This window comes from Thalia democratica, chromosome 2 (genome assembly GCF_965202585.1).
Source record: "Thalia democratica chromosome 2, ktThaDemo2.hap1.1, whole genome shotgun sequence".
Lineage (NCBI taxonomy): Eukaryota > Metazoa > Chordata > Thaliacea > Salpida > Salpidae > Thalia > Thalia democratica.
Window position 1 is genome coordinate 31,747,489 of NC_139166.1, and position 25,471 is coordinate 31,772,959.

At 25.2% G+C, this 25,471-nt stretch overlaps 1 protein-coding gene across 1 annotated transcript in view; it reads right to left on the reverse strand.

Annotated features, from left to right (window-relative positions):
• Positions 1-1,471: 1,471 nt before the first annotated feature.
• LOC145829452 (NEDD4-like E3 ubiquitin-protein ligase WWP1) overlaps positions 1,472-25,471 on the reverse strand; it is a 43,607-nt gene continuing 19,607 nt past the window's right edge. The window contains exons 13-23 of the mRNA XM_082937242.1: positions 19,787-19,918; positions 17,694-17,775; positions 17,207-17,367; positions 16,270-16,429; positions 15,351-15,484; positions 9,996-10,136; positions 6,491-6,611; positions 5,362-5,448; positions 4,779-4,893; positions 4,314-4,386; positions 1,472-2,602 (exon numbers count right to left, since the gene is read on the reverse strand). Coding sequence (XP_082793368.1) covers positions 2,503-2,602; positions 4,314-4,386; positions 4,779-4,893; positions 5,362-5,448; positions 6,491-6,611; positions 9,996-10,136; positions 15,351-15,484; positions 16,270-16,429; positions 17,207-17,367; positions 17,694-17,775; positions 19,787-19,918 — 1,306 coding nt within the window. The 3' untranslated portion in view covers positions 1,472-2,502. The remainder of the gene's footprint in view (positions 2,603-4,313; positions 4,387-4,778; positions 4,894-5,361; positions 5,449-6,490; positions 6,612-9,995; positions 10,137-15,350; positions 15,485-16,269; positions 16,430-17,206; positions 17,368-17,693; positions 17,776-19,786; positions 19,919-25,471) is intronic.

Here is a 25,471-nt window from a genome sequence, read left to right on the forward strand (position 1 = left end):
AAATATTAAAAATATGTTTAATAAGTAGATATGGGTGTAATATAGAATGACACAAAAAAATGTTCATAACCTACAATTTATTAAAATAACGAAATAATTTTATATATTTTTTACAATTAAATACAAATATAGGACTAATATAACTTTTAAGTCTACAGAATTCGATTTAAGAAATATTTTAAGTTACTAAGTAAATTGTATTTATTTAAAGAATTATGGATACAGGACTCTATTTTTAAAGCTTTAGTAAGTCTAAATTTTTTTAAGAAATAGTTATTTATCTTACCTAAAAACGATTGCTGGATTTACTGAAATGTAAAGACCTTATTTATATAATAATGTGCAAATAAAATATTTAAAATAATTTGCATATTAAGATTTATGAAATACATTTGAAAATTTTAAAAATAGAGTATGCTATTTTTGTAGGTGATATTTTGTAAGATTTTAAGTAAAACCTTGAACATTATTTAAACTTTAGATATTTTTTTGTCGAAAAATCCACAACTAAAACCACATAATGCTCAGTAGTCCATAGCAATTCCAGAATAAATTTTGTAAGTTTTAAAACAGATATTACGACGATTTGGTTATTTACTTCAAATTTTAATTGAGTGCAGAGTGGAATGTTTTTTTTTGTGCTACTCTGTTTATTATCTAATCTATTATTAATCTTATTTAATCTATCTTGATCTTATTCTATTACTAATCTCTTTCAAAAGCTAATTTACGATATTTCTTTAATAATTTCGGTATAATAATTACAAATGAAACGTCTTAATAATAAAAAAAAGTCATATATATTTAAGTTTCTTGTGCGCAAAAAACTTACTGGGCACAGTCTTAGAAAATTTTGAGAACTACTGGCTTAATTTATAAAGTAAACAACTCGTACTAATAATATGACTTGTGTAAAAGAACATAATTTAATACTACTGACTAGATACTAAAAATCAGAGCTCAAATTTTTTTTAAAGTACTAAGTTAAATTAAAATATAAATTTCTTGTAAAATATTAAAACAAATTAAATTTATTGAGACTTCAAGAAAACAGTTAGTTTGGAGAAAAAAAATAAAAGCATGTAATTTTGTATATATTTAGTCCTCATAAAGTCCTTCTATTTAAGTGGCCTAGGTTTTGATGCCTAGGCCCATCATATGGACAATAAACTTGCAATAATAGTAAACAAAACCTTTATTTATGTTAAAAGAAATAATCAAAAACCATAATATCGAAAAGCTGTTTATTACAATGCGATTGGACATAGAAATATAAGAACATATAATGTTTTAAAGTTTTCTTAAGGAAAGTAAATTAAAGATACTAAAATAAAAACAGTTACTTAAAACAACTAAATTTTAGATAAAATATAACGAAAAACCTTAAAAAATTGGTCTTTAGATGCTTTATAAATTTTTAATTAAATTAATAGTTATGTAAAGGTTTTTATAGTAAAAAAAAATATTAAACGTAGAAAAAAAAAGATAGCACAGCATATTAATAAAGATTTTATTTAATAACAACATTCACGAGAAGATTAAAAAAAAAAAACTCTTAACTTCTTGTATAGTTTCTTTTAGTTATGGTAATATAAACGAATTGCTAGATAGTAATAATTGAAATTTGTAAAAAGTCGTCTTGAAAACTAAAAAAAATGAAATTATTTTAGATAAAAATCATTATTTAGCTTTCTCAGTAAAATTATGTGATTTTAACGTTTTTATCTTATACTAAAGTATTTCTTGCTGTATGAAAATGTAAGAGAAAATTTATATTTTTAACAAAAAGATTGTTAATTAACTTGTTCAGAAAAATATGACTAGAAATTAATACAAAAAAAGATGATTTAGTGTTGCTTTATCAAGTTTACATATACACTTTTCAATTAAAAATATAAGAAAGTTTTAGGACCATCAAAATAAAAGTCATAATGTTTCTTGAGAAAAATATTTACAGAAAAATTTAAATCTATAGTATAATTTATCATCAATCCAAAGAATTCAATATAATTAGATACCTGTTTAGCAATAAGAAGACAAAACATAAATTTTTTATATGTAATAAATTACACTGTATAACTATCAACCATACTTAACATCATTATTACCACAATAAATGCAATGTATATAAAAATAATCAAAACAAAAATGATTAAAAGCCGTTTTGGTAAACTTTAATTAGTTCAATAATTTTATTTGACTAGAGTCATAATTTCTATATCTTTATTCGCACGAAAACCATAATAAAGCTCATCTCTTAAACAGTATTTTTGAACTTTTATTATAAAATTAAATTATTTGGAAGAACCAGTGATTAGATACACGTATTTAAGTGTTGGAGTTAGAGTCTTAATAATTAATATTTTGAAGATTACATGTCGTATTGTAAATTGGAAAAAAAAGTGCATCCATTGGCCCATAGTTTTAAGAAACTCAATAAAAAAAACTTTCATTACTGTAGAGGAGAGTAAAGATTTTGTTATTGCTAATCAGTAGAAGTTTTTACTCTTGCCCAAATCCCTCTGTTTCTTCGATTGCTAAGGTCAGTTTTTCTTTCAATTGCTCGTAATTTTTATATGGTGGCAAGTCAAGTCGATTGAAACTGTTAAAGAAAGTTGTAAATATTGTTATAATTAAATCAAACTTACTAAATGACTTTTTTAGTTATTTTATTAAGTACATATCTTTAATATTAAAAATTATTTCAATCAAACATATGCAAGCTCTAGTTTTACAAAAAAAAAACAGAAATGTGTTTTATTAATTTTCAAACACACATAATAAATAGTATTTCCGAATAAGATACTGTTGTTTAGTTCTAGACAAGAGTTAAAACATAATTTTTGACTTTACAAGTACCATTTACCGGTGTTGGTGCAAACATCATATGTGATTTACAACCAAACTCATTAAAAAGAATTCTACTTTAGCTATGCCTGCTGTGATAAAAACAATAAGGCTGAGTAAGAAATTCAAAGATCATTTACTAGCTTGTTTACTCTGACACAAAATTCCGCAATAAGAACTGTGGTGAGCTAATATAAAATTATACTTTAACACCAGTTGGGGTATATCTTGTAAGTTTTAATATTTATGGACTGTGCATCATCTTTAAATGCATAGGTTTATGTCAGCTCTTAATCTGAAACAGCCTCGTAAAAGAGTTATACCGAACCAAGGAGCAATCTTAAATGCATGTGAAAAAGTTATAAAACTATAATAATTCTAGAAGGTACATAGACCTAGAAGAGTCTTCTAAATAAACTAGTCCTAACACGCTTCTCTTTAAAGAGGAACCACAAAATCTGATACACAGAATTAAATAAGCACCCCCGAAGTAAAAAACATTCAAAAGAACTAGACAGTTCTGACCAAATAATACTTATGTTAGCTTCTGTGAAACTCAACTCTTAAAAATACTTTAAAAAAATTAAAAAAGTACTTGAAGTTTTAGTAGTAACCATTTTCGTTCATAGATAGAAGTGTTTTCATTTTGTTTATCGATAAGGCAATTAGGGTCAATGATTTTTTACAACTATTAACAGAAGTTACTATATAAATACTAAAACAAATAACTACAAGTCGCTTTTCATATAACATAAATATTTTATTTCATTCATAACATACAGTCAATTTTGTAAATTGTTTTGTACTAAGAGCGGTTTTTTATATCCAATGGTCTCGGCAATGCAAAAGTTCATTATAAGTTTTTTTTTGTAGTAACAATTTTTTATTTTTAGAAAATACTACTTTAATAGTATTGAAACGTCTACACATTGGACAAAAATATTAAGAAATAAAATACTGTGAAAAAAATTAAGTATTGGGGAATTTTCTCAAAATCACAAAATATCCTAAATATAGATAAAAATTTAATAAAATTTAATCATCTGTGCCAATTTCGCTAACAAATTTGTAACTAGGTCTTAACAAATTACTTTTTTAATCTTTTCAGGTTCACCTTCTACACGAAACTTGTTAAACTCATTTAATTTTGATCTCTGATATGTCAAAAACTACTTATTTAAACTGTAAAAAAAAATCTGGTAGGTGAGATAAAAGTCTACAAATAAAACCATTTTTTGAAAATAATGCAAGTCTTTCTTTATGGTGCTACTTAATGAATTTAAATCAATTATAAACAAAATATTTTATTTTGAATAAAAAAATTACAGGATATTTAAGGTTTATAAAACAAATAAACGTTTAAAACTCTGGAAACTACAATAATTATTCCCTAAATATTGAAATTCAAAAATTTTGTACAGCCTGTTATTATAAAAGATAAACTAAACACAAAAATAAAAACAAACCAAGTATGGCTTCTTGGCAGCCAGGTATCTTTGCCAACTTTTTCAATACAAAATCGTTGTGGCCCGTTGCTTCCTGGGATGTTTTGATTTGTTTATTATATATTTCACATATTAAATTACTATATTTTTGAAAAACTATATTGTCTTACATATACTAGTAACTAATGAAAGTAAATAACTTGAAATAATTCAATAGCAATTAAACTTTTTATAGGCATAAAAGCAACTATTTTTGATTAGAACACAATCGAGATGTACTTATTAAAAAAAGTTACAGTTAAAACTGTCAAAAAAGCCAACCTTTATTTCATTATTGAGTATATGTATATCTTACTTATATTAGTTAGCTAGTTATGCTATTTGAAATACTTTTAGCAATAAATTAATTGTTATCAAAATATAAAAGTATTAATGTTTTTCCTTATTCTTAAAAAATGAAAAATGTGAGATTTAAAATCAACCCACCTAATAATTCAACGAAACCTCCAACTGGAATTCTACAGGTTCCAGTAACAAACTGCAAAAGCCTGGCTCTTTTTTCATTGTCTATTTCTTTGACATATTGCCAGAACCAAGTTACCTAAAATTAAAACTATTACAATTTTTGTTACTATAATAACTTAGTTTTCAAACACTTTTCAGTGAATTACATTTATTTTGCAAAATCTTTAAATAAGATAACCTTATTTCATAACACTTGGTTTAGTCATCTTAAAATTATACAAATACACATAAAAAATTATTTGTTTTTATGTTGTTAAGAGTATAAGGACATTAAGGCTTATCGTGCATTGAAATTTAATTCAAATATCTATGTTATTTGCAAAAGAATCAGCAAACATCTACTACTAGCAAACCTAGATTTGCTGCAAGACAAGAGTTTTGAAACTTTGTACATTAAACAATTAGCAAAAAGTTAGCACCTTGTGCAACACTTTACAGAAATGTATCAAAAATTTTACGCTATAGATTTAAGTTTTCCTTTGAATTTTAAAACAAAAGCAGAATGTACAATCTTTAATTAACAATATATTTAACAAAACTTAACCTGTTTGCTAGTTTTGGTGTAGTTTCTGTAAATTGTATTTCGATACCAATCATCAATGTCAAACTCTTGCATTCCACATAACATTAGCTGGTTAAAATAGAACAAAATATTGGATAAAATTTACGATTATGTTTATCAAAAATAAAATAAATAATTTTTTGTACAGAGTTGAGAACGCCAAGTGAAAATAATTTAGGGTTCCCAAATAAATCTTAAAACCACAAATTCCGTGTCGGAAAACATAATTGTTGAGTATTTTTATTAAATCAAATAAACATTTTGGCAGTAGATATATCGCTGTTCTGCGCTGCTATATAATTAAGAATTTTCAATTAGCTTTTTTCTTAGGCTAGTGTTCCTAGTGTTCATAGTACTGTCTACAAAAACTAGCTTATTGGGCACACAGAATTATAATGAGTTACAAAACTATTATTTTAAAGACATAATCTTTATATTATGACATATTACAAAAGTTTTTTTAATAGTTGAAAGAAATATATTATACTTTTAGTGCAGTCACAAAAAAAAAGCCATAATTAAAGTATATTTTGTCAAAGATGTGTATTTATTTATTAACCTGGTGTGCAGATTTTTTTAAATTATCTACTGTGTACATTAAAAAAAAACGAGAGAACTATAGACTAAAGATACTACTCCACTTTCTTACTTCAGAAGTTTATTAATTGATATTTTTCTTTACCATAAATTTTAAGTTTACTCTTATAGAACAAAGTTTGTTTTGAAACTTAACAAATTTTGTATATAAGTAAATAGTTCCTAATTTAGGTTGAGAACCCTTGTTGATTAGAACTTTATTATATACAGTTGTTAATAATATAAGAAATTCTATAACAAAGTATACAAGTTTTTATTGTAAACAGTTGTATATATCTTAGAAAAGTGGTCCATATCAAAATATAAACAAGTAAAGTGTTGTGATTCTGAATATTTTTTCAACTTTATCTAGTTGTTTTTTATAAAATGTGTTTTTCAGAGCTTTCCATAAGTATGTGTAGTGGAAACTCTTTGAGCTAAAAAATAAAACAAAAAACCTACCAATTGAAAAAATAAATTTTAAAAGATACGTATTTATACCAAAAAGTTTGTTTACAAATACAAAACAACAAACTTCGAGTTCTCTCTCATCAAAATATTGCAACCACTGCAGTGGCACGACTTCATTGAACCCGTCTAAAAAGGCGCGAGTTTGTTCTTTGACTCCCCGCGAAAATCTCCAGTCAATCATCAACCTGTGAATAATTTAAATAATCATTCGTTGAACTACAGCTTTACATTTACTAATGAATTCATGTTTCCTTTGTGTAAATCTACAATTTGAAAGCAAAATTTTTAGCACGGAATTTTAACAAAGCTGATTGTTGCCATTTAAAAAATTTGCTTGTAAGAACTAAATTTTAAGATTACCTAAAAATAACAAGCATTTTGAAACAAGAATAATGTTAAGTTTGAATCAGTTAACAAACTCTAGACGTGTTCAACTTTAGAGGATCTAAGAACCTTTTTTTTCAGTTCTGGTATGATTTGTACCTTAATGCATACCTTTCATATAGGTAGTACAAATTTAATTTTAAATGTTATATTTCAAAAATGTTTTGAGTTTGTTGACAGAAATCAATTAGAAATCAATTTTAGAATATAAGTACTACTTAACCAATTAAGAGATAAATTACAATGATTTATTTTGACAAATTTATTTTGATAGAGAGTTGTGCTTAAAGGGCTATAATTCAAAAAAAAAATCAATAAATCGAAATTTACTTGGCTGACGTCTACCAAGTAAAACAAAGAATTTAGTTTGTAGAAACAAACAATTGTCATCTGTATATATAGCAAAAAATAAACTCTTTGTAAACATTTCTGATTATTTTGATGTTAAACTTATAAATACTAATGTAGATAAAAAATTTTGAATTATATAACAATTTTACTGTTCAACTTAAAAAAAAAAAAGAAAATATTTTTGTTTTTTTTATAATTTATTAATGAGAAAATCTATAAAATGTAATCATTCTGTGTTATATAAAAATAGTAATTTTTTTTAGGCAATAATTAGTTATGTGTTTGATGTTGATTTGTACAAATAATAGTTTGAACACAAAGTAAATAGGAATTTAATTGATGTGTGCAATTTTTAAGTATCAAAAAAGTTATCTAAATTATATTAGCTTATATTGTTAATATTAAGAAAAAAATAAAACCTGCTATATATTTAGGTCTTTCATGAAGCAGAACTATTTTGATTTTAGCAAAATTTATAACGTCTTTTTTGCAGAATTTATCGTTAAACATATAAATTTTTTTTTTTTTAAGTAAATAAATACTTTATAAGTCAATAATTGCAACAAAAATTTGCATAGTACTTGCTTTATCAAAATGATCACACGTATCTCTGTGTTAAACAATTAACACAGCTCCACGAACTTCTAAAAAAGAATCTTTCAAAAAAGATTAGAAGTTAAAGAAAATGGTTGTATGTATTTAGTAAATATAAGCCACAAATATAATAGACCAATAACTAATATTAATTATGATTTATATTATTCATTCACAGTATAAAATGGAGTATGTGTAAGTAAATTAATAAGCATTAATTAATAAATTAAAACAGTAGTGCTATGGAAGACTATAAGTAAATTTATTAATACAACTTAAAATAAATATTTAAAGCTATTTAAGTTATGAATAATAAAAAACTGTTTTAAAAATAACAAAAGTTATGTTAAAATAAAACTACAATAAAAATAAAATAAAACTGTACTCAAATTTATTAAAGTGGTCTAGAGTAATTATAATAGTAGTTGATCAATACACTTTTTGAATAATAATTATGTCTTATTACTATGCCCGAAACTTTACTTACATTTTATGAATAGATGTTAAATAGCTATAAGCTAAAACAGTTTTACTGAAAAAACCCAGTTATTAGTTAATAAATATATAAAAGTTTTACTATTAAACTGAGCGTTAAGTAAGGAGACAACTATGTGTTATTTTAATCCTAGAGTAAAAAAAATCTCGCTGATCTTTTATGCATAGAAGGCAAAGAAGCACGACTTATATGTCACTTAGGTTTAGGCTCCACAGGAAATTACTATAAGTAATTAGACTATTATAATTTTGGGATATATTTAGTAAATACACATAACCATTTTCTTATACTTCTATTCTTTTTAGCAATTTTTTTTTATAGTTCGTGGAGCTGTGTTTATTGTTTAATACAGAGATACGTGCGGTCATTTTAATAAAGCAAGTACAGTGACCTGCTAACTAGGTACGCACTTCCAAAGCCAAAAAATTCTGTGTCTAAAAATCCAATCAAAATAAACTGGGTTTATCAAAATTTAAAGCTAGATTAAATTGTTCTGGTGAGCCTAGGTGACCTCAGATTTTGGTAACCATGATAAATGCATACAAAAAAAACAAGTAAAACGTCAAACTTATAAAATTGTTAAGCACTATTTCTTAATTCCATTACTGTCAATATTGACTATGAAAACCACAGTCTTTTCTCCTAAGAGCACCACATCATCTTACCTTTTATTGTTGTGTTTTCTACCAAGATAACCAGTTAAAATGCAAAATTTGCTAAATAAAAGTAAGGAGTAAATTTTTTTAACCCTAAACTATCTTTTTTGAATAATTTTTTTTTATATAAGCATGATCAATGTTTTCAAAAATCTTTATCTAAAAAAAAAATAGTAATTAATTATGGTGTTATGTAAATTTTACAGGTACAAGGAGATAGAAATAAATATACTTTGTGGGTTGAATACAGTTATACATACATAAATATACACTTACATACAAAAACACAAAATAAATAAATACTCAAGACTTCTAATATCAACAAATATGTTTTGTTTATATGGTGATAGTTATTGTTTTGGGAGATATTCATTTGTAAATTTTATTGGCTTTTAACATGTTTGTATGGTTAATGATGGTAATTAAAGACTAAAATCTACTAGGTACGTACTGCTGGTTGGGTACGCACTTTTGCGCTGTGTTCAAAGTGCGTACCTAGTTGGAAGGTTACTGTACTGTGCAAACTGTTGTTATTTTTGTATAATTCCAACGAACTTGTTTCGTTTGGATCTTTACTCGCAAACTGTTAGCGAGTAACTTTTGTATATTTATATTATAAGTCATGATAATTAATTACTAATATTGTTAAAATTAATTGAAAGTTTAAGATCTTAAAATCATAAGTATTTTTGAAGGAAATCTGTTCTATACTTCTTATAAAATCACTTAAATTAAGACATTTTGTAAACTAAAATACGACTGAGACTTACTTAATATTGATACACACTTATAAAGTATTTCAAAACTTAAGTCTGTTACACAATGAACTGAGTAGACTTTTTTTGGTTAGGATTTATTAAAAAAAAAAACTATTGTAAACTATATTAAAAATACTGTATTTGTAATTGTATCTGAAAAAAATAATACTATTGAACATGTAACTTATTCAAAAGACAAGTATTATTCAGCCTAAACTATACTATTAACAGTTTTAGCATAAGAAATTAAACTCAAAAGATCAAAAAAGCATAACTTATCAAACCTTCATGAAAGGTTAGTTTACAAACTCATACTTAAATCTATATTACCTAATATACTCTTCTTTATTTTCTTCAGTTACGGCGATGTCTGCACCGCCAGGCTTCAATTCAACAGTGTCAACTTTTCCAAGAACTTCAAAGTCCATTGTAAAGTCTAATTCCAACCCATGCTCATCCAAATTGTTATCCCTGAAAGGTTAAGAAAACTTAAATCAAATTATTTATACGCATGATCCAAACTAAAGTACTAAAATTAATAAAAAGTAGTAAAATTGGTTGGCACAAGGTTGCCACTTTTAAAATAAAAAACTAACAAAAGTTTTTGGGTAAGGCTAGAAGTTTATGTTTTGGCACTGTTTAGTTTTATTTAAGTCATTTAGTACTAACATCCGGAAAACTATGTACAGGATTTACAGTATTTAGTTTTTTACTGCTTGCAATACAGATAGAATACGCAATACTCTATTAGCTTTAAGCAACTTATAATAGATATATTTTTAAATATATACAATTGCAGGATGCGCTTTTTAACTCTTTTAATTGTTGAACCTGTTTATAATTAAAATGCTTTGGAACTTATTTGTGATAATCGTCTTTATACTTCATTGTTAGTTGTGTTTGACTTTTTAAGAAACTGTTAGTAAAAATGAGCAAAATATTGTTAAATTAAAGAAACAACCTAATTTTAAGGCAATAACAACTATTAAGTACAGTAACCTCTCGGATCTTTACGCACTCGTGACGTTACGCACTCTCGTTTAGTTACGCATTTCAGAATTCTATAAAATTCAGAAAATAAAAACTTTCATTTTTTTTAACATTGCACAAATTAGGTTTAATTTATATATTTGAATTAAAATATGTTTTTGAATGCTCATACACCTCTCTATATTTTTAGACTTTGTAAATTTATGTTCCTTGACTATTTGACAAACATTTAGTTATACCTCAGTATATCAGAAATTTTGTTAACAATAAGAGATTAAATCAAAATTCTGAAATAAGCATGACTGTGTTTAATAATAAAATTATGATGAAATAATGAGAGTTTAAAACACAAAGAAATAATACAGCAGTCTTGCCCTATGTATTAATAAACACAATTTTATAATTGTAAAGAAATGCTTAATTATAAATTGAATTTGCTAAGTAGAAAAGAATATAAATGTCACATATAAATAAAGATAAAGATAATTTCTACTTATTATTGAAATAGTAAAACTATTTCTAATTATTATTTTATAGAAATTCAAATCCTTTTTTTAATATATGTATAGTTTTATCTGTTGTTTTCATATTTATAAATTAAGTAATTAAATAGTTAAAAGTGGGAAAGTGCCCAGTCTGCTTTTAACTAGAAGCAATATTAAAAAACAGCCATTATAGTGAGTATATTTGGTACCTCTCGTTTCTTTACGATCTCTCATATCTTTACGCACTTTTTCTGTGGACACAATGTGCGTAAATAAGCGAGAGGTTACTGTATCTTAAATATTTTTCTAAAAAATTAAACTGCGTACCTCACACAGTTTTATGATAATGATCGAAGTAATTAGAAAAAAATTAGTAATAAAACTGTTTACCTGTTTCTTTAAAGAAAAAAAAGGTATTTATAGACAGTTTTATTATTTGAGTTCACAGTTTAACTTAAAATAATGACTTTTCACTTATAAATAACATAGTAAAACATTTTAGCATAAAATACTTTGATAAATTTATGTCCACGAATGTTACAAAAAAGAGGAAAGTACAAAAATGATTCAGCATAGATTGCTTTGATAAATCAAACTAATATTAGCTGTACACATAAGATTTATTAGAAGTATACAGTAGGTACATAGATGAAATATGTACCCTGAACCTAGACAAAAATGCGTACCATAAAGTTTTTAGAAAAATCTTACCATCTTCACAATAAATAATATTTAGTACTTTTTATAATAAGAAGAATAATATTTACATAAGTTTTGAATGATAAAAAAAATATCTAACCTACTTTCAGGTTTTAATGCGTACCTTACGCGGGTGTGTATCGATATCTCTACTCTTATAAAAATCCCTTTAATTATATAGTAATTTTTTGTTTTAAATCCTTTAGTTTTGTGAAAACTTTCATTTGCTAAATTATAATTTTTACCCTTAATTAAGTTTATTTGAAGACACAGTTAAACCTATTTAAATTCAACACTACTTATATGACATAACAAATAGCCACAGTTCATAAGTAGATATACGTAAAACGTTTTACATAAGTAAAATATTAAAATTTTTCAACTTTCGCAACTTTATCTTGTAATGTTTAAAAATCTATATAGTGAAGTTATAGATAATAAAAACCGATTACTACAGTACTCAAATAATAAAATATATATACTTTTAAATTATATCAAACTTTAAGCATTAAACATAATTTGAGGAAAAGTTAAAAAAAATCAACTGTTAATACAAGAATAAAAAACGAATTGATCGCTAAACATTAAAAAAGGCGTGTGACAATCATATTTTGAAACTATATTTGGTTAGTGTATGAAAGTACATACATAAATATAAAAATAATCAAGCAAAAATATAAAACTTGAAATGAAATAATTAGTTTTATGCACTGAATTTAACTACGATCTATATTCGAATACATAAAAAAGCTATCTAGATTTGAGTTTTAAACTGCTCACTATTCTTTGTTAATGTTTTACATATATTTATAACCGCTACTCATTGCTGATAAGTTTACACGTCACTAAACAAATACATAAAATTATTAAACAAATAGTGATGTTTTTAAAAAAAAATATCTATTATGCCTAAAAAAAACAACACTAGCTAATTGAATACTTAGAGTTTTGCACGCAATATTTGTTTTTTACTTTGAAACTACACATCATAAAAACATACGTAAAAGATTAGCTTAATTAGAACAACATATAAAATTATTTCATTATAAAAAAAAAAAAACTAACTTACTAAGTTTGAATCGTGTAGTTTTAGTTGTGCCAGTTTACTAATTGTTAAAAGTAACAAAAAAACAAAAACTGTAGTTATAGCAATGGAAGCTCGAACCTAACCGAATAATGTGATAAGCCTTAAGAATAAAACACCTCTAAAGTAGACATAATTACTATAAATTTGTTGATCATACTATTACAAAAGAAAAGCTTAACTCAGATCACTAGGAAAAATATGCAAAAAACATTTTAATGTAATTAAGAAAATTTAAATATACTTGAAAGTATGAGACACAACAATATAATTTAAAACTCAAAACTTAAACTTTAATTCTAACTTAAAACATATAGCTTAACATTTTTCTTGTTTTTTAAAATTCTTTTGAAAGACTTAATCTTTTATAAGTTTTAGTGAACAAATGGACTTTGAATAGATTACAGTAATAAATAATAGTAGTTAAAAGCTTATTAAGCAAATGTTGGATTTTATTTTGTAATTTAAAACTTATGGAGATACACACCAAAAATTAGCTTTTCTTTAAACAGAAAACTGATATTTTGATTAATAACCAATATATTACAGTAAAATAAGGTACAAAAATAAAGCGTTAAGAAAGTAATATTTTATATCTTATTTGAGCATAGTGAAACTATTTTACTCTTAGGTTTCTTACACTTAGATCGTCATACGACTGACTAGCTTTGACAGTTAATGCAAAAAAAAATATAGGTCTATCGAGACTTTATTTATAACCAATATGCTTTAAAACAAATCTAAATTAGCTATGAAGTTGCAGCCAAATGAACACTACACGGTTAAACTTAGGAATTAAGGTGTATATTACTAGGGTTTAACGGTAATGGTAAAGGTTGGATTTACCTTACGGTTGCCACTAGTTTTTGATAATTTTCTAAAAGTACACGTTTTTGTGTCTATTTTTGTAGTTTAAACTAAAGTTTAAGGTTAAAAACTGTGTAAAGTAGTATAACAATATTGGAAAGATACTGTAAAGCTACTTCAAATGTGTTTTTTAATAAAAGTTTTCTTTGATGGTGACAAAAAAAGTTTATCTATATGATAGACTTTTCTTGTCAAATCAAAATTTTACTACTTAACATGTAAAAGTTGTCTAAAATTCCAGTTTTCTTTTCAAAATTTTATAAATTACAGGTTTTTCCAGGATTCTGAGCTTTGTGACCACGCTGTTACCTGTACATACCTAATACCTAAGCTGTATAAGATATTAAAAAAAAAGATTTTAATATTCAACTACAAAAACTTCTTCGAATATAGCTAATAATACACATTTTATTGAAACTTTTTGGTGCATGCTATGTATTTCTTATATAAATAAAAACGGAAACATTAGCGAAAGTCATTAGAGCCAAAGCATGGAAGAAACTTGGGTCTCAGTTTACCGAGATCTTTTGATCTCATGATCGAAGTGGTATGATCAAATATGGTATGGTAATTTGAGCTTGTCTCACGGCACATGAAAGAAGTCCAGGCTTTGGCTCTGATGATTTTCGCCGATGTTTTGTTTTTTGATGAACAAACAAAGATATAATAATTTTGCACTTTGATAAATTTTGAATTTGAAGCTAACATAATTGTATGCAACTTTATAAGTCAATTGTAATTTCATTCCGAAAAATATACATTTTTATTATATCAGAAAGCATATAGTTAACTATAAAATCAAAATAAACACAAATTATAACTGATACTGAAAATGTTTTATATTTCTAAATCTAAAATTTTCCACCCACATTAGTTTTGTAATTAAAATTTATACAAATGGCTAAAACTTGATAAAAATAATTGAATTATAATTCAATTACACTAAAACTGCACTTAAATCAGCAGAAAAGTTTAATATTATAAATGTTTTCCTGATAAAAATATATACACGAGAAATATTACTTTAGCAAACTATTACAGCTTATATAAGTATATACAATTTTAGACAAGGTAAATAACTAGAATCAAAGTATTGTATATTTAATTTGTTTGAGATGTCTCTTTAATTAAATAAACAATATAAATAAACAACAGTAAAACAAAGTTAAAAATAGTTAATATGTATAAGCATTTATTTTAATACTATTAAAAAAGGATTGTTTTAATATTCAGTGTACTAAGAAAACATATTTAGTTAACTTAAAGACTTGTGAATTTATTTTCTAACATAATTAAGTTTATGGATTCTAAAAAGTTTTAAATCAATAATCATTACTTACAAAACTATTTCAAATAAATTTTAAACCGTTTTGTCTTTAAATGTTCCTTTAAAACTATTCTCACTAATTCCAACTTTTTAATCATATTTTAAAAAATAAAATTGTCTGTTTTAAATTCAAGTACATTTTATCAAATTATATGTCTTTTAAATTAAGAAAAATATTGTCTGTGTTAAAAAGATTTAAAGACTGTATTAAACAGATAAAAAAATTCACCAACCTAACCCATACAAGCGAATTATAGAATTCCTCGTCAACAGATTCGATATCTTTTAAATTCAATTTTCTGTTCAGCATTCTTTTGTAAAATGGAAGAGAAAAACCCGTGTCAATAAACTTGGCATGAAAAAGAGCCTAAAAAATTTCTTTTTAAATACCTTTTTTTCTTAGAAACATTAGAAAGTATTATTTTAGCGGTAAAATTTTTAGGATGTTTCAAAACGTGTTGAAATATATTTTTTTTGTTTATACCTTGATTACTATGATGTACATTAGCGTTTTCTAATAAATGCTGTTTTAAAGAAAATACTTATTAGCTTGTAAATTGTATTAAAGAAACTTGAAACTTTTAATTATAAACCAATCAATTTAAAGTATCAGCATAAACTAACTCATTCTACATTTAATGTCATTTTGTATACACCAGCGGTTCTTAACCTTTTTTCATATATTACCCTATTATGGAAACTAATTACAGAATTTACCCCCAATATCTAAGATTTTATATAGTTTTGAGGGAAAAAAAACTAGATTTTTTGAACCTTTAGCTTACTGAACATAAAATAATAAAAAAATTAAACAGTTTATTTAACTAAAAAAAGTAGTTTCATACTAACTTATAAATGAAAAATAAAGTTATTGAACACTAATTTACATAAGTTGTAACCAAGAAAATTTACCCCAGGTTAAGAGTTGCTGGTATGTAGCATGAACACAACTTAAAAAAAAAGAAAAAAAATCTAAAACTTTTTAATTTATAATTATATAATTATATTAAATTATATAATTAACTAAAATTATATTTAAACTTTAAGTTTTATATATTTTTCAAAAATAATACTTATTAAACAAACTTTTTATATGAACTAGAATAAGTAAACAGTACGTCGTTTTTTTTTAAATTAATACAAACAACGTACCATAGCAATGAACCTTCCAACGAATCTGAAGTACAGCAGGTGATCTGGGTTGATCTTAGATGCGGGGTTTATCTGAAGAGTGTAATTAGATGAACCGGCGTATTCGAACAAGCAGTACATTGGGTTTAGTACATCGTGAGAAACCAGAAAGAACCATTCCCTGTTTTTTGTTTTATTAATATACACATTTAAAACTACTAGTATTTTGGCTTAATGGGTCAATCGTAATCATTCTAAAATAATACAACTTTGTTTTAAAGTAGATTGCATTAAACTAAAAACCAACTATTTCTTAAAACTTTAATTATTTTTCATACACATTAAATAAATCAAAACACAGCTTTCAAAAATGTATATACTATAAAGATAATACACTAAATAGAAAAAGTTGTTTTTAACAAAAAAATAAGTTTTTACTATGTTAAATATTTTCATAAACGAGTTATTAAGGTTAGTCAAATTTAAAACTTATGATCTGAATATACTTTAAAACAACACCATAAATTAAAACATCTTTTATTTGCAAAATGGTATTATTTTACAGCTGTGTTTTGCTAAATTGATTAAAATTCAAAGTAATATTTACTACATAAAAGCTTAAAAATTAAAAAGGTGTCTTAGCTGTTACATAGCCTTAGACTTTAAACTAATACTAAAAAAATAAAACGTTGATATTTCATAACAAAATGACAACAGGCTTATTAGCAAACAAAATATATTGTTGAATATACTTTAAAACGCGTAAAAACTGTGTAACATTTTTTGTAAGTTAACAACACGCTTAGATATAATAATAATTTTAAAATTTAATCTTCAATTAAATCACAAATTATTATTTGTACTCGACACAAAAAAAAGTTCTCAAAATTTTTTTGCGACAAAATGAAACAGAATAAATTCTAATAAAACTTTGAATGGTATTATTACGACAATTTACCTAGCAACACCGCCATAATCCAAACCCTCTTCACCCCTAAAAGTGATATAAAGTCTTCTTCTAAGATCGAATGGCTGTAAATTGAGTATCTGCCCAAAACTATCTTCAAAAATATTTCCCCTCGAGACAACTATTTTCACGTGGTTTTGAAGTGAGTTGGACTGAAAAAAATAAACTTATTACTTGTTTTCGTTTATCTTAAACTTCATGAGTAGATGTCGCTGTTTATCAATTTAAACATGAAATTCACTTTTACTACAAGAATAAAAAGTACTCTAAAATTTATGCAAAAAAGAAACTTGAATTTTTCTAAAATTATGATTTGAAAATGGTATGTAGCATTAAGGGTCATGCTTGGACTTTTAACAACTATAAGAAATAGAAACTATGAATTAAAATAATGTGAATTATACTACAAATAATACATAACAAAAGTAAATAACTTTTTCTTAGCTTATCCATAAGTTATCAACTATTTCATAAATACCTGGCAAAGATATCGGAATTCTCCAAGTTTCCATTTAAAACTTCTCTCATAAGCGACTGCTCTTCCGTAGCTTGCTGTTTGTCTGTTTATTTTTAATTTTTTGTCAAATTTTTAAATCTTGTTTTTATGACGATAAAAAAAATCTAATTTTGTGTTAAAAGTACACAACTTATAATATTAATATACTAAAAATGATTCAAAATAATTCAAATTTTAAAAGATAAACTTGCTTTCAAAACTGCGTTAATTTAGTTTTCTAAACCTACAATAAACTGAAATGCATCAAAATCTTATGCATAACTAAAGTTAAGGTATATAAATACCTAAGATTTAACATCAACTAAAATATGTTTAATATAAAAATTAGAATTTAAACTTAAAGATTTTATGTTCTAAATCTTATATCTATTCTTACTTGTCTTCATTATTTATTCATGATAATTTCAGTAAACTAAATTACAAGACTCGTATAATAAGAAACGAATGGAAAGTATTATCATAATGGTTGATTCTTTGACAATATAATTTTTCGCTTTTAAACCCTACTCATAAGATATTAGAACTTTCACATGACTTTTTTGTACCATATATAATACTTTTAAAAACGATAATGTTAAATAAAACCAAGGCATTAAATTAAGTTTAATCAATTTGTTTTATTTTATCCTTGCGCGATAATGAAAACTCATTATTTCTTATTTTTTTGCTCTTATTATTACACTTGATAAAACAAAATAGGTCTTTATCGTTTATTTATTATTGAAATAATAAGTAAGCAAACGATTATATGTTTGCAAAAAATGGTGCAATACTTTTTATATTATCGTATACTTACGTAAACAATTAAATTACTTGCAAATACAAAACAAATGCTCAAATACAACTAAACTGATAAATTATACCTATTTTTTAAAGTAAAGTATAATGTTTATACTTTCAAATGCTGTTTAGAAACATAGAAAAATATAATGTTTTTAAAAACAAACAGTAAATAAATATCAATTATTTGATTACAATTTAAACTTAGGCTTAATTTTCAAAAAGTTTTTATTATTGGAAAAAAATTATGTATTTGCGAAAATAAATAAGTTTAAATTGGTTTCACAAAATACAGCTGAATAATTAAATCAATTAGTTAAATATGCTAATTTTTTTCAAATAAATAATTTTTTATAGTGTGACCAGAAGTTTTGTAAGTTTTAACAAAAATGTGAAATCTAAAACTTTTAAAAACACCAATAACTTGTTGTCTAATTAACAGAAAATTGTGTATTTATAACAAACAAAACAACAGAAATATTTTAAACCATAAGTGAGTTTTATGATATTTTACTTATCGCTTTTAATTTTTGCTTTTACTTAGTTTTATTATTGTAAATAAATTATATAGGTAGCTTTAAAAACTAATAAGAGCATTACATTATAATTATTATGCATTTTTGTGCAAAACTTGTTATCTGTTTTTTGATAAGTTATTATTGATACTTTAGAAAAGATTATTCTTAAATATATACATGTCTTGCTTTACTACTTATTAAAATATTATTAAAAATAACTAAATTGATATTCAAATTAGTATATAAATTTCGATTAGCTTAAAAGTTAAATTATTTCTTTATAAGCGATTTAAATTATACTTCAGGAGTCTTTTTTTTTTGACAACAATAAAAAACTAATCCTAAAAGTTAACACTCAAGATTTTCTTATGTTCATCTTAAAATTTAATAGTGTACACAAGAAGTTTGTTTAAAACTAAACTTTCTTCGTTAAAAAATTAAAAGTTTTCACCAAATTTAAGGAAACACTTATACAAAAAATCAATTAAATAAAGCTTTGAAATATATAAATAAATAATATTTTAACACACTTTCTTTCATTTATTAAGTTTGGAAATCTATTTCTTTTAAAAACTCAAAAAACTTTGAATAATCAGACTTAATTTTCTATTACTTTCTTGCAAACTTTTAAAACAAGCATCGTTCTTTAAGTTTTACTGGGTATTTTTACCGTTAGATTTTTTCTAAAAATATTTTTTTCAAATGCTGCAAACATTAAATACAAAAACTACAAATCATTATGACATCACAACGTACCTGTTTTCATTAGTTCCAGCCCTGGGATCTTGGAAAGTTGTTGTTTTGTTGTTGTGGTCCACAAAATAGCGCATCCCCTCACAAGTGTACCTTATCTCCCAACCAGTTGGTATCGGCTGGTTGTTCAGCATTCTGTTGGTAAATTTTGTTACTAAAAATATAAGTTTAAACTTTGCTTTTGAAATAGACGTAATAGAATATATTTGGTAACGGTAAGTGAATTCTTATCAAGTCAATAAGTTAGAAATTTCTGAAAAAAATGTTTTAAAACAAAGAAAGCAGAAATAAATTTACAGAAAATAAAAACTTTTGCCATCACTGGTTTGTTACAAAGTTTGTTTTAAATTAAAGCAGGGGTGAGCGAACTGCGGCCCTCAAAGCTAAAATCTGCAACTCGCGAAGTACTTTTTAGCTAAAAACACATTTTTTAAAAACATTGAAAATAATTTGTGCAACAACAACTTAAAACTAGGCTATTAATTTAATATTTACTCTTAACTAGTGCTATTTTACTTATTTTATTTTGTAATATTTTAGTTTAGAATTGTGTTTTTATACTAATTACTATGATTATTTTTAAGTTATTTCGAACCTCGAAAACTTTTTTGTAAATAGTGCGGCCTGCGAGTTACAAAAGGCTGCCGACGATTTAAAGTCAACTGTACTTAACTACTTCAAATAAGTATTAAAAAATTTTTTTAAGCATCTGAATAAAATATATTATGATTATTCAAAATATAAATTTAAGCGTTATAAATATCCTAGAGAAACAAGTTCACAGGAATATATAATAATTATAAATTTAAACAGTACTCTTTCTTTCTTACATTAACACATCTTTCTGTGTGGTAAAAAATTAACACACTTCAACGGATTAATATTTTAAATCAGTATTTCTTGAACTTTATGTGAGTTGCTTTATATTATGATTTGTTATTTTATTTTGTATTCTACTTTACTTTATCTAATTTAGACTTAATAATTACAAATACTATATAGTTATATAATAGTCGGATTTAACATAAAGTATTGTATCTACTATTAAGCATTAATCTGCAATAATCTATGGTATTTATTTTTATTTTTAATAAACATATATATATATTAATACATTTATTTATTTAATTATATAAAAACTATAATTCAAACAGCTGTTTCACACATTGAAATGTAAAATTTCATGTGATCTTCAGTGAGTTGTAGTTTATTATACAGTAACCTCTCGCTTATTTACGCACATTGTGTCCACAGAAAAAGTGCGTAAAGATATGAGAGATCGTAAAGAAACGAGAGGTACCAAATATACTCACTATCATGGCTGTTTTTTAATATTGCTTCAAGTTAAAAGCAGACTGGGCACTTTCCCGCTTTTAACTTTTTGTTTACTTCATTTATAAATATGAAAACAACAGATAAAACTATACATCTATTAAAAAAAAGGATTTGAATTTCTATAAAATAATAATAATACGAGTAGAAATAATTTTACTATTTAAATAATAAGTAGAAATTATCTTTATTTTTATTTATATGTGACATTTATATTCTATTCTACTTAGCAAATTCAATTTATAATTAAGAATTTCTTTACAATTATAAAATGGTGTTTTTATTAATATATAGGGCAAGACTGCTGTATTATTTCTTTGTGTTAAACTCTCATTATTTTATTATACTTTCATTATTAAACACAGTCATGTTTATTTCAGATTTTTGATTTAATCTCTTATTGTTAACAAAATTTCTGATATACTGAGGTATAACTAAATGTTTATCAATTAGTCAAGGAACATAAATTTACAAAGTCTAAAGATATAGAGTGGTGTGTTAGCATTCAAAAACATATTTTTATTTAAAAATTTACATTAAACCTAATTTATGCAATATTAAAAAAAAATAAAATTTTTATTTTCTGAATTTTATAGAATTCTGAAATGCGTAACTAAACGAGAGTGCGTAACGTCACGAGTGCGTAAAGATCCGAGAGGTCACTGTAATAGTGAACAGAAATTTCGATTTTAGAATTTTTTATAGTAATTATGACGTAGTAATGGTACAGTTTATTGTACGATTAGTTGAATTTGAAATACGCTGTAAATGTTATTCTATGCTTTTTAGGAAAGTTTAAAAAGGTTATTTTGGAAAAATGTTTTAAGCTATTAGAAAAATTTTTTAGGCTGTTGGGAAAAATATTATAAAATTCTATAAAATACTCGTGTTTGCCGCTTCGATTTTATTTTGTTTTAATATTTAGTTGGTTTTAATTTTGTTAAAAAAGTATTTTTGATAATGGATGCATATGTTTTGTCTTTCGCTTTTCTTGTTTAGTGTTACTTTCTTATCTGATTTTTCGATTTCTATTTTTTCTAAGTTACAAAGTTTGCAGCCGAATTTAGTATTGAATTTTAATTTTGTCCTGTTTAATATTTCCTATTTAATTTTGTAGTCTGTATTGTTATCTTTTAAGTTCCATATGTAATTCGCTAGTTCTGTTGTGTGTCTTTTGTTAATATTGTTGAATGATGATTTGTGGTTTCTGTATCTTTGTTTAAAGGTATTTCCTGTCGACCCTATATACTGCTTTGTTGTTTTATTTGATGTTACTGTTGCTTTATAAATTATATTTGACACTAGGCATTCGTTATTTAAAGGGCAAGGTTCTTTACGGCAATTACAAATTTTATCTTTTATGGTGCTTTTATCGTCTATATTGCTTTTGTTTAATATTTTGTTGTTGTGAGCTATTATTTTACTTCTGAAATTATTTGTGCAACTGTAAGATATTTTGATTGTGTTTCGGTTGAATATTTTATGGAATGGGTGGTTTTCGTCAAATGATGTAGTAATCAGGTTTAAGAATTGTTTGCCTATTTTTGAACTTATATTTAGACTGAATGGTGGGTTGAAATATATATAGTAATATATTTTTAACATATATTAATATATATATTTATATATATAACATACGGGTTCAAAACAACACGCACACCTAAGCCAATACAACATCTACAGGATTTGAAGAAGACCTAATAAAAATGGTGCAAGACGTGGAGTTCAGAACAAGTAGAAGCCGTTTCCAAAATGAACTTTCAAAGATTGTGCAGGACATAAGTAAGTGCAAAAATTTGATTGTGCCTTCTGATAAAACTTCTAATTTTTACGAAATTTCAGTAAATGACTATAAAAAATTATTAAAAGACAATATTACTAAAGATTACGAAAAATGTACTGATAAAACTTTAAATGATATTAATGTAGAAGCTAAAAATTTAACTAAAAACTTAAAAATACACGATAGGATTAAAAAATTGCCTTTAAAAAACGCATACATAACGGTCAAAGACCATAAAGATAACTTTTTGACACATCCCAAGTGTAGATTGATTAATACTTCTAAGTCCGATGTAGGTCGTATAGTTAAGGTTAAGATTGACTGTATTAATAAGGCTGTGCGTTTAAAATCTAAACTTATGCAGTGGACTGATACAGACCAAGTCTTAAATTGGTTCACTGGTTTGGAAAAACAAACGTACAGCTTTTTTAAGTTTGATGTAGTCGATTTTTATCCTTCTATCAGCGAAGAATTGGTAACTAAATCACTAAAATTTGCTGGTATTTATACTAGCGTACCTACTGAAGATTTAGGTCTAATAAAAAACGCATGTAAATCAGTACTTTATGAACAAGGAAACCTGTGGCAAAAGAAGAGAGCAAATAACACCAGCTCTCTTTTTGATGTAGCGCAGGGATCGTTCATGGGTGCAGAGTTATGTGAATTAGTAGGTCTTTTTTTGTTAGATGGGTTGAAGAATATCTTTGGTTTAGAAAGAGTTGGGTTGTACAGGGACGATGGTCTAGCTGTACTGCCCAATTCTTCTGGCTTTATAGTTCAAAGGCTAAAAAAACAAACGCACGCCTTCTTCAAGTCTATGGGGTTAAGAGTCACTATTGAATCACCAATGTTGACGACTGACTACCTGGATGTGAAGCTCAACTTGCATGATCTCTCCTATATGCCTTATAAAAAGAAAAACGCAAAAATTATGTATATAAATAAATATTCTAGCCACCCAAAAAATATTATAAACCAAATACCAAAAATAATTAATAAACGTTTAAATAAAAGATCAAGCAACGAAGAAAACTTTTTAAAGACAAAACAAGATTACGAACTAATAATGAAAAAATGCGGTTACAATGATAAACTTAATTTTGAAACAACGGAGCAAAAAAACAAAACGACCAATAAAAGTAAAAGAAAGCGAAATATAATTTGGTATAATCCCCCATTCTGTACTTCAGTTAAAACAAACATCGGCAGAGAATTTATAAATCTAGTAAAAAAACATTTCAACAAAAATAACCCATTATCAAAGATATTTAACAAACATAATATGCGAATCAGTTATTCATGTATGGCGAATTTGGAGAGATTAATCAAGTCACATAATCAAAGGATTTTAAACAAAAGTAATTCAATCAAAAATCAGTGTAATTGCGCCGGTGGCTGTAAATACAATTTGAAGGGGGGCAATTGCCGGTCAGAGAACATTATTTACAAGGCAACAGTTAACTCTGACCTTGAAAAGAAGTTCTACATCGGCCTATGCTCCACTCAATTCAGATTTCGGTATGCCAACCATAAAAAATCCTTTAAAGGTGGTGTATACGAAAATGAAACTGAGCTTTCGAAGTATGTTTGCGGCCTTAAGCGCAAAAACATTGATTTTAAATTAACTTGGGAGGTGATAAAAAGAGCACAGCCAATAGCAGATGGTAACAACCCTGTTTGTAGGCTGTGCTTAAAAGAATCAACAGCCGTTATGTATGCGTTAAAAAAGGAAGGTTGTTTAAATAAGAGAAGCGAATTTATATCGTCTTGTCGACATATAAAAAAGCTTCTTTTAAAACACAACAAATTTTGAGGCATTTTATAGTCAATTAACTGTTGTTTTCGTTAATTTTAGTTGTTTAATTAGTTAGAAGGTAGATCGATTTTTGTACTGAATATTTGTAATGTACAATATTACGTCATACTGTTTTTTGATTTTTTGCATAACTTTTGTATCTTTGTTTAGTACAGTGCTTTGTATTTTGAATTTAACTGGCTGATGATCAAAGCTTTATGAAAAATTAAAGTTTTGTGAAACATATGTTCCAGAATTTTTAAAATCGCCATTTGAATAAATTATATATATTTATATATATATATATTTAAAATTCCGAAAATACCAAAATTCTTTTACCTGCAAACTTAACAAAGACTTAAAGGAAACAAGGTCCACCAAAAAAGTTTTTGTTTTTGCAGATAAATCTAACAGCCTATACAAAGTCAGTCCGGATAAATATAAGAAATTAATTACAGAAAACATTACATCTACATACAAAAAATCGGAAAAAAGTCTCATCGAAAAAATTAATAATGAAGCAAAGGAAATAGTATTGAAAAACAAAATAAAAGGTAAAATTCCCAAACTTTCTCAACAACAATGTTACACTACTTTAAAAGATCATAAACCAAACTTTCCAAATAAACTAAGTTGTAGAATAATTAATCCGGCAAAAACTTTTATTGGCAAACCTGCAAAAACTAATTTAGATAGAATCAACAATTTTATAAGATCAAAAAGTAATTTAATACAATCGAAAAACACTTACGAGGTATTGAACTGGTTCAATAGCTTA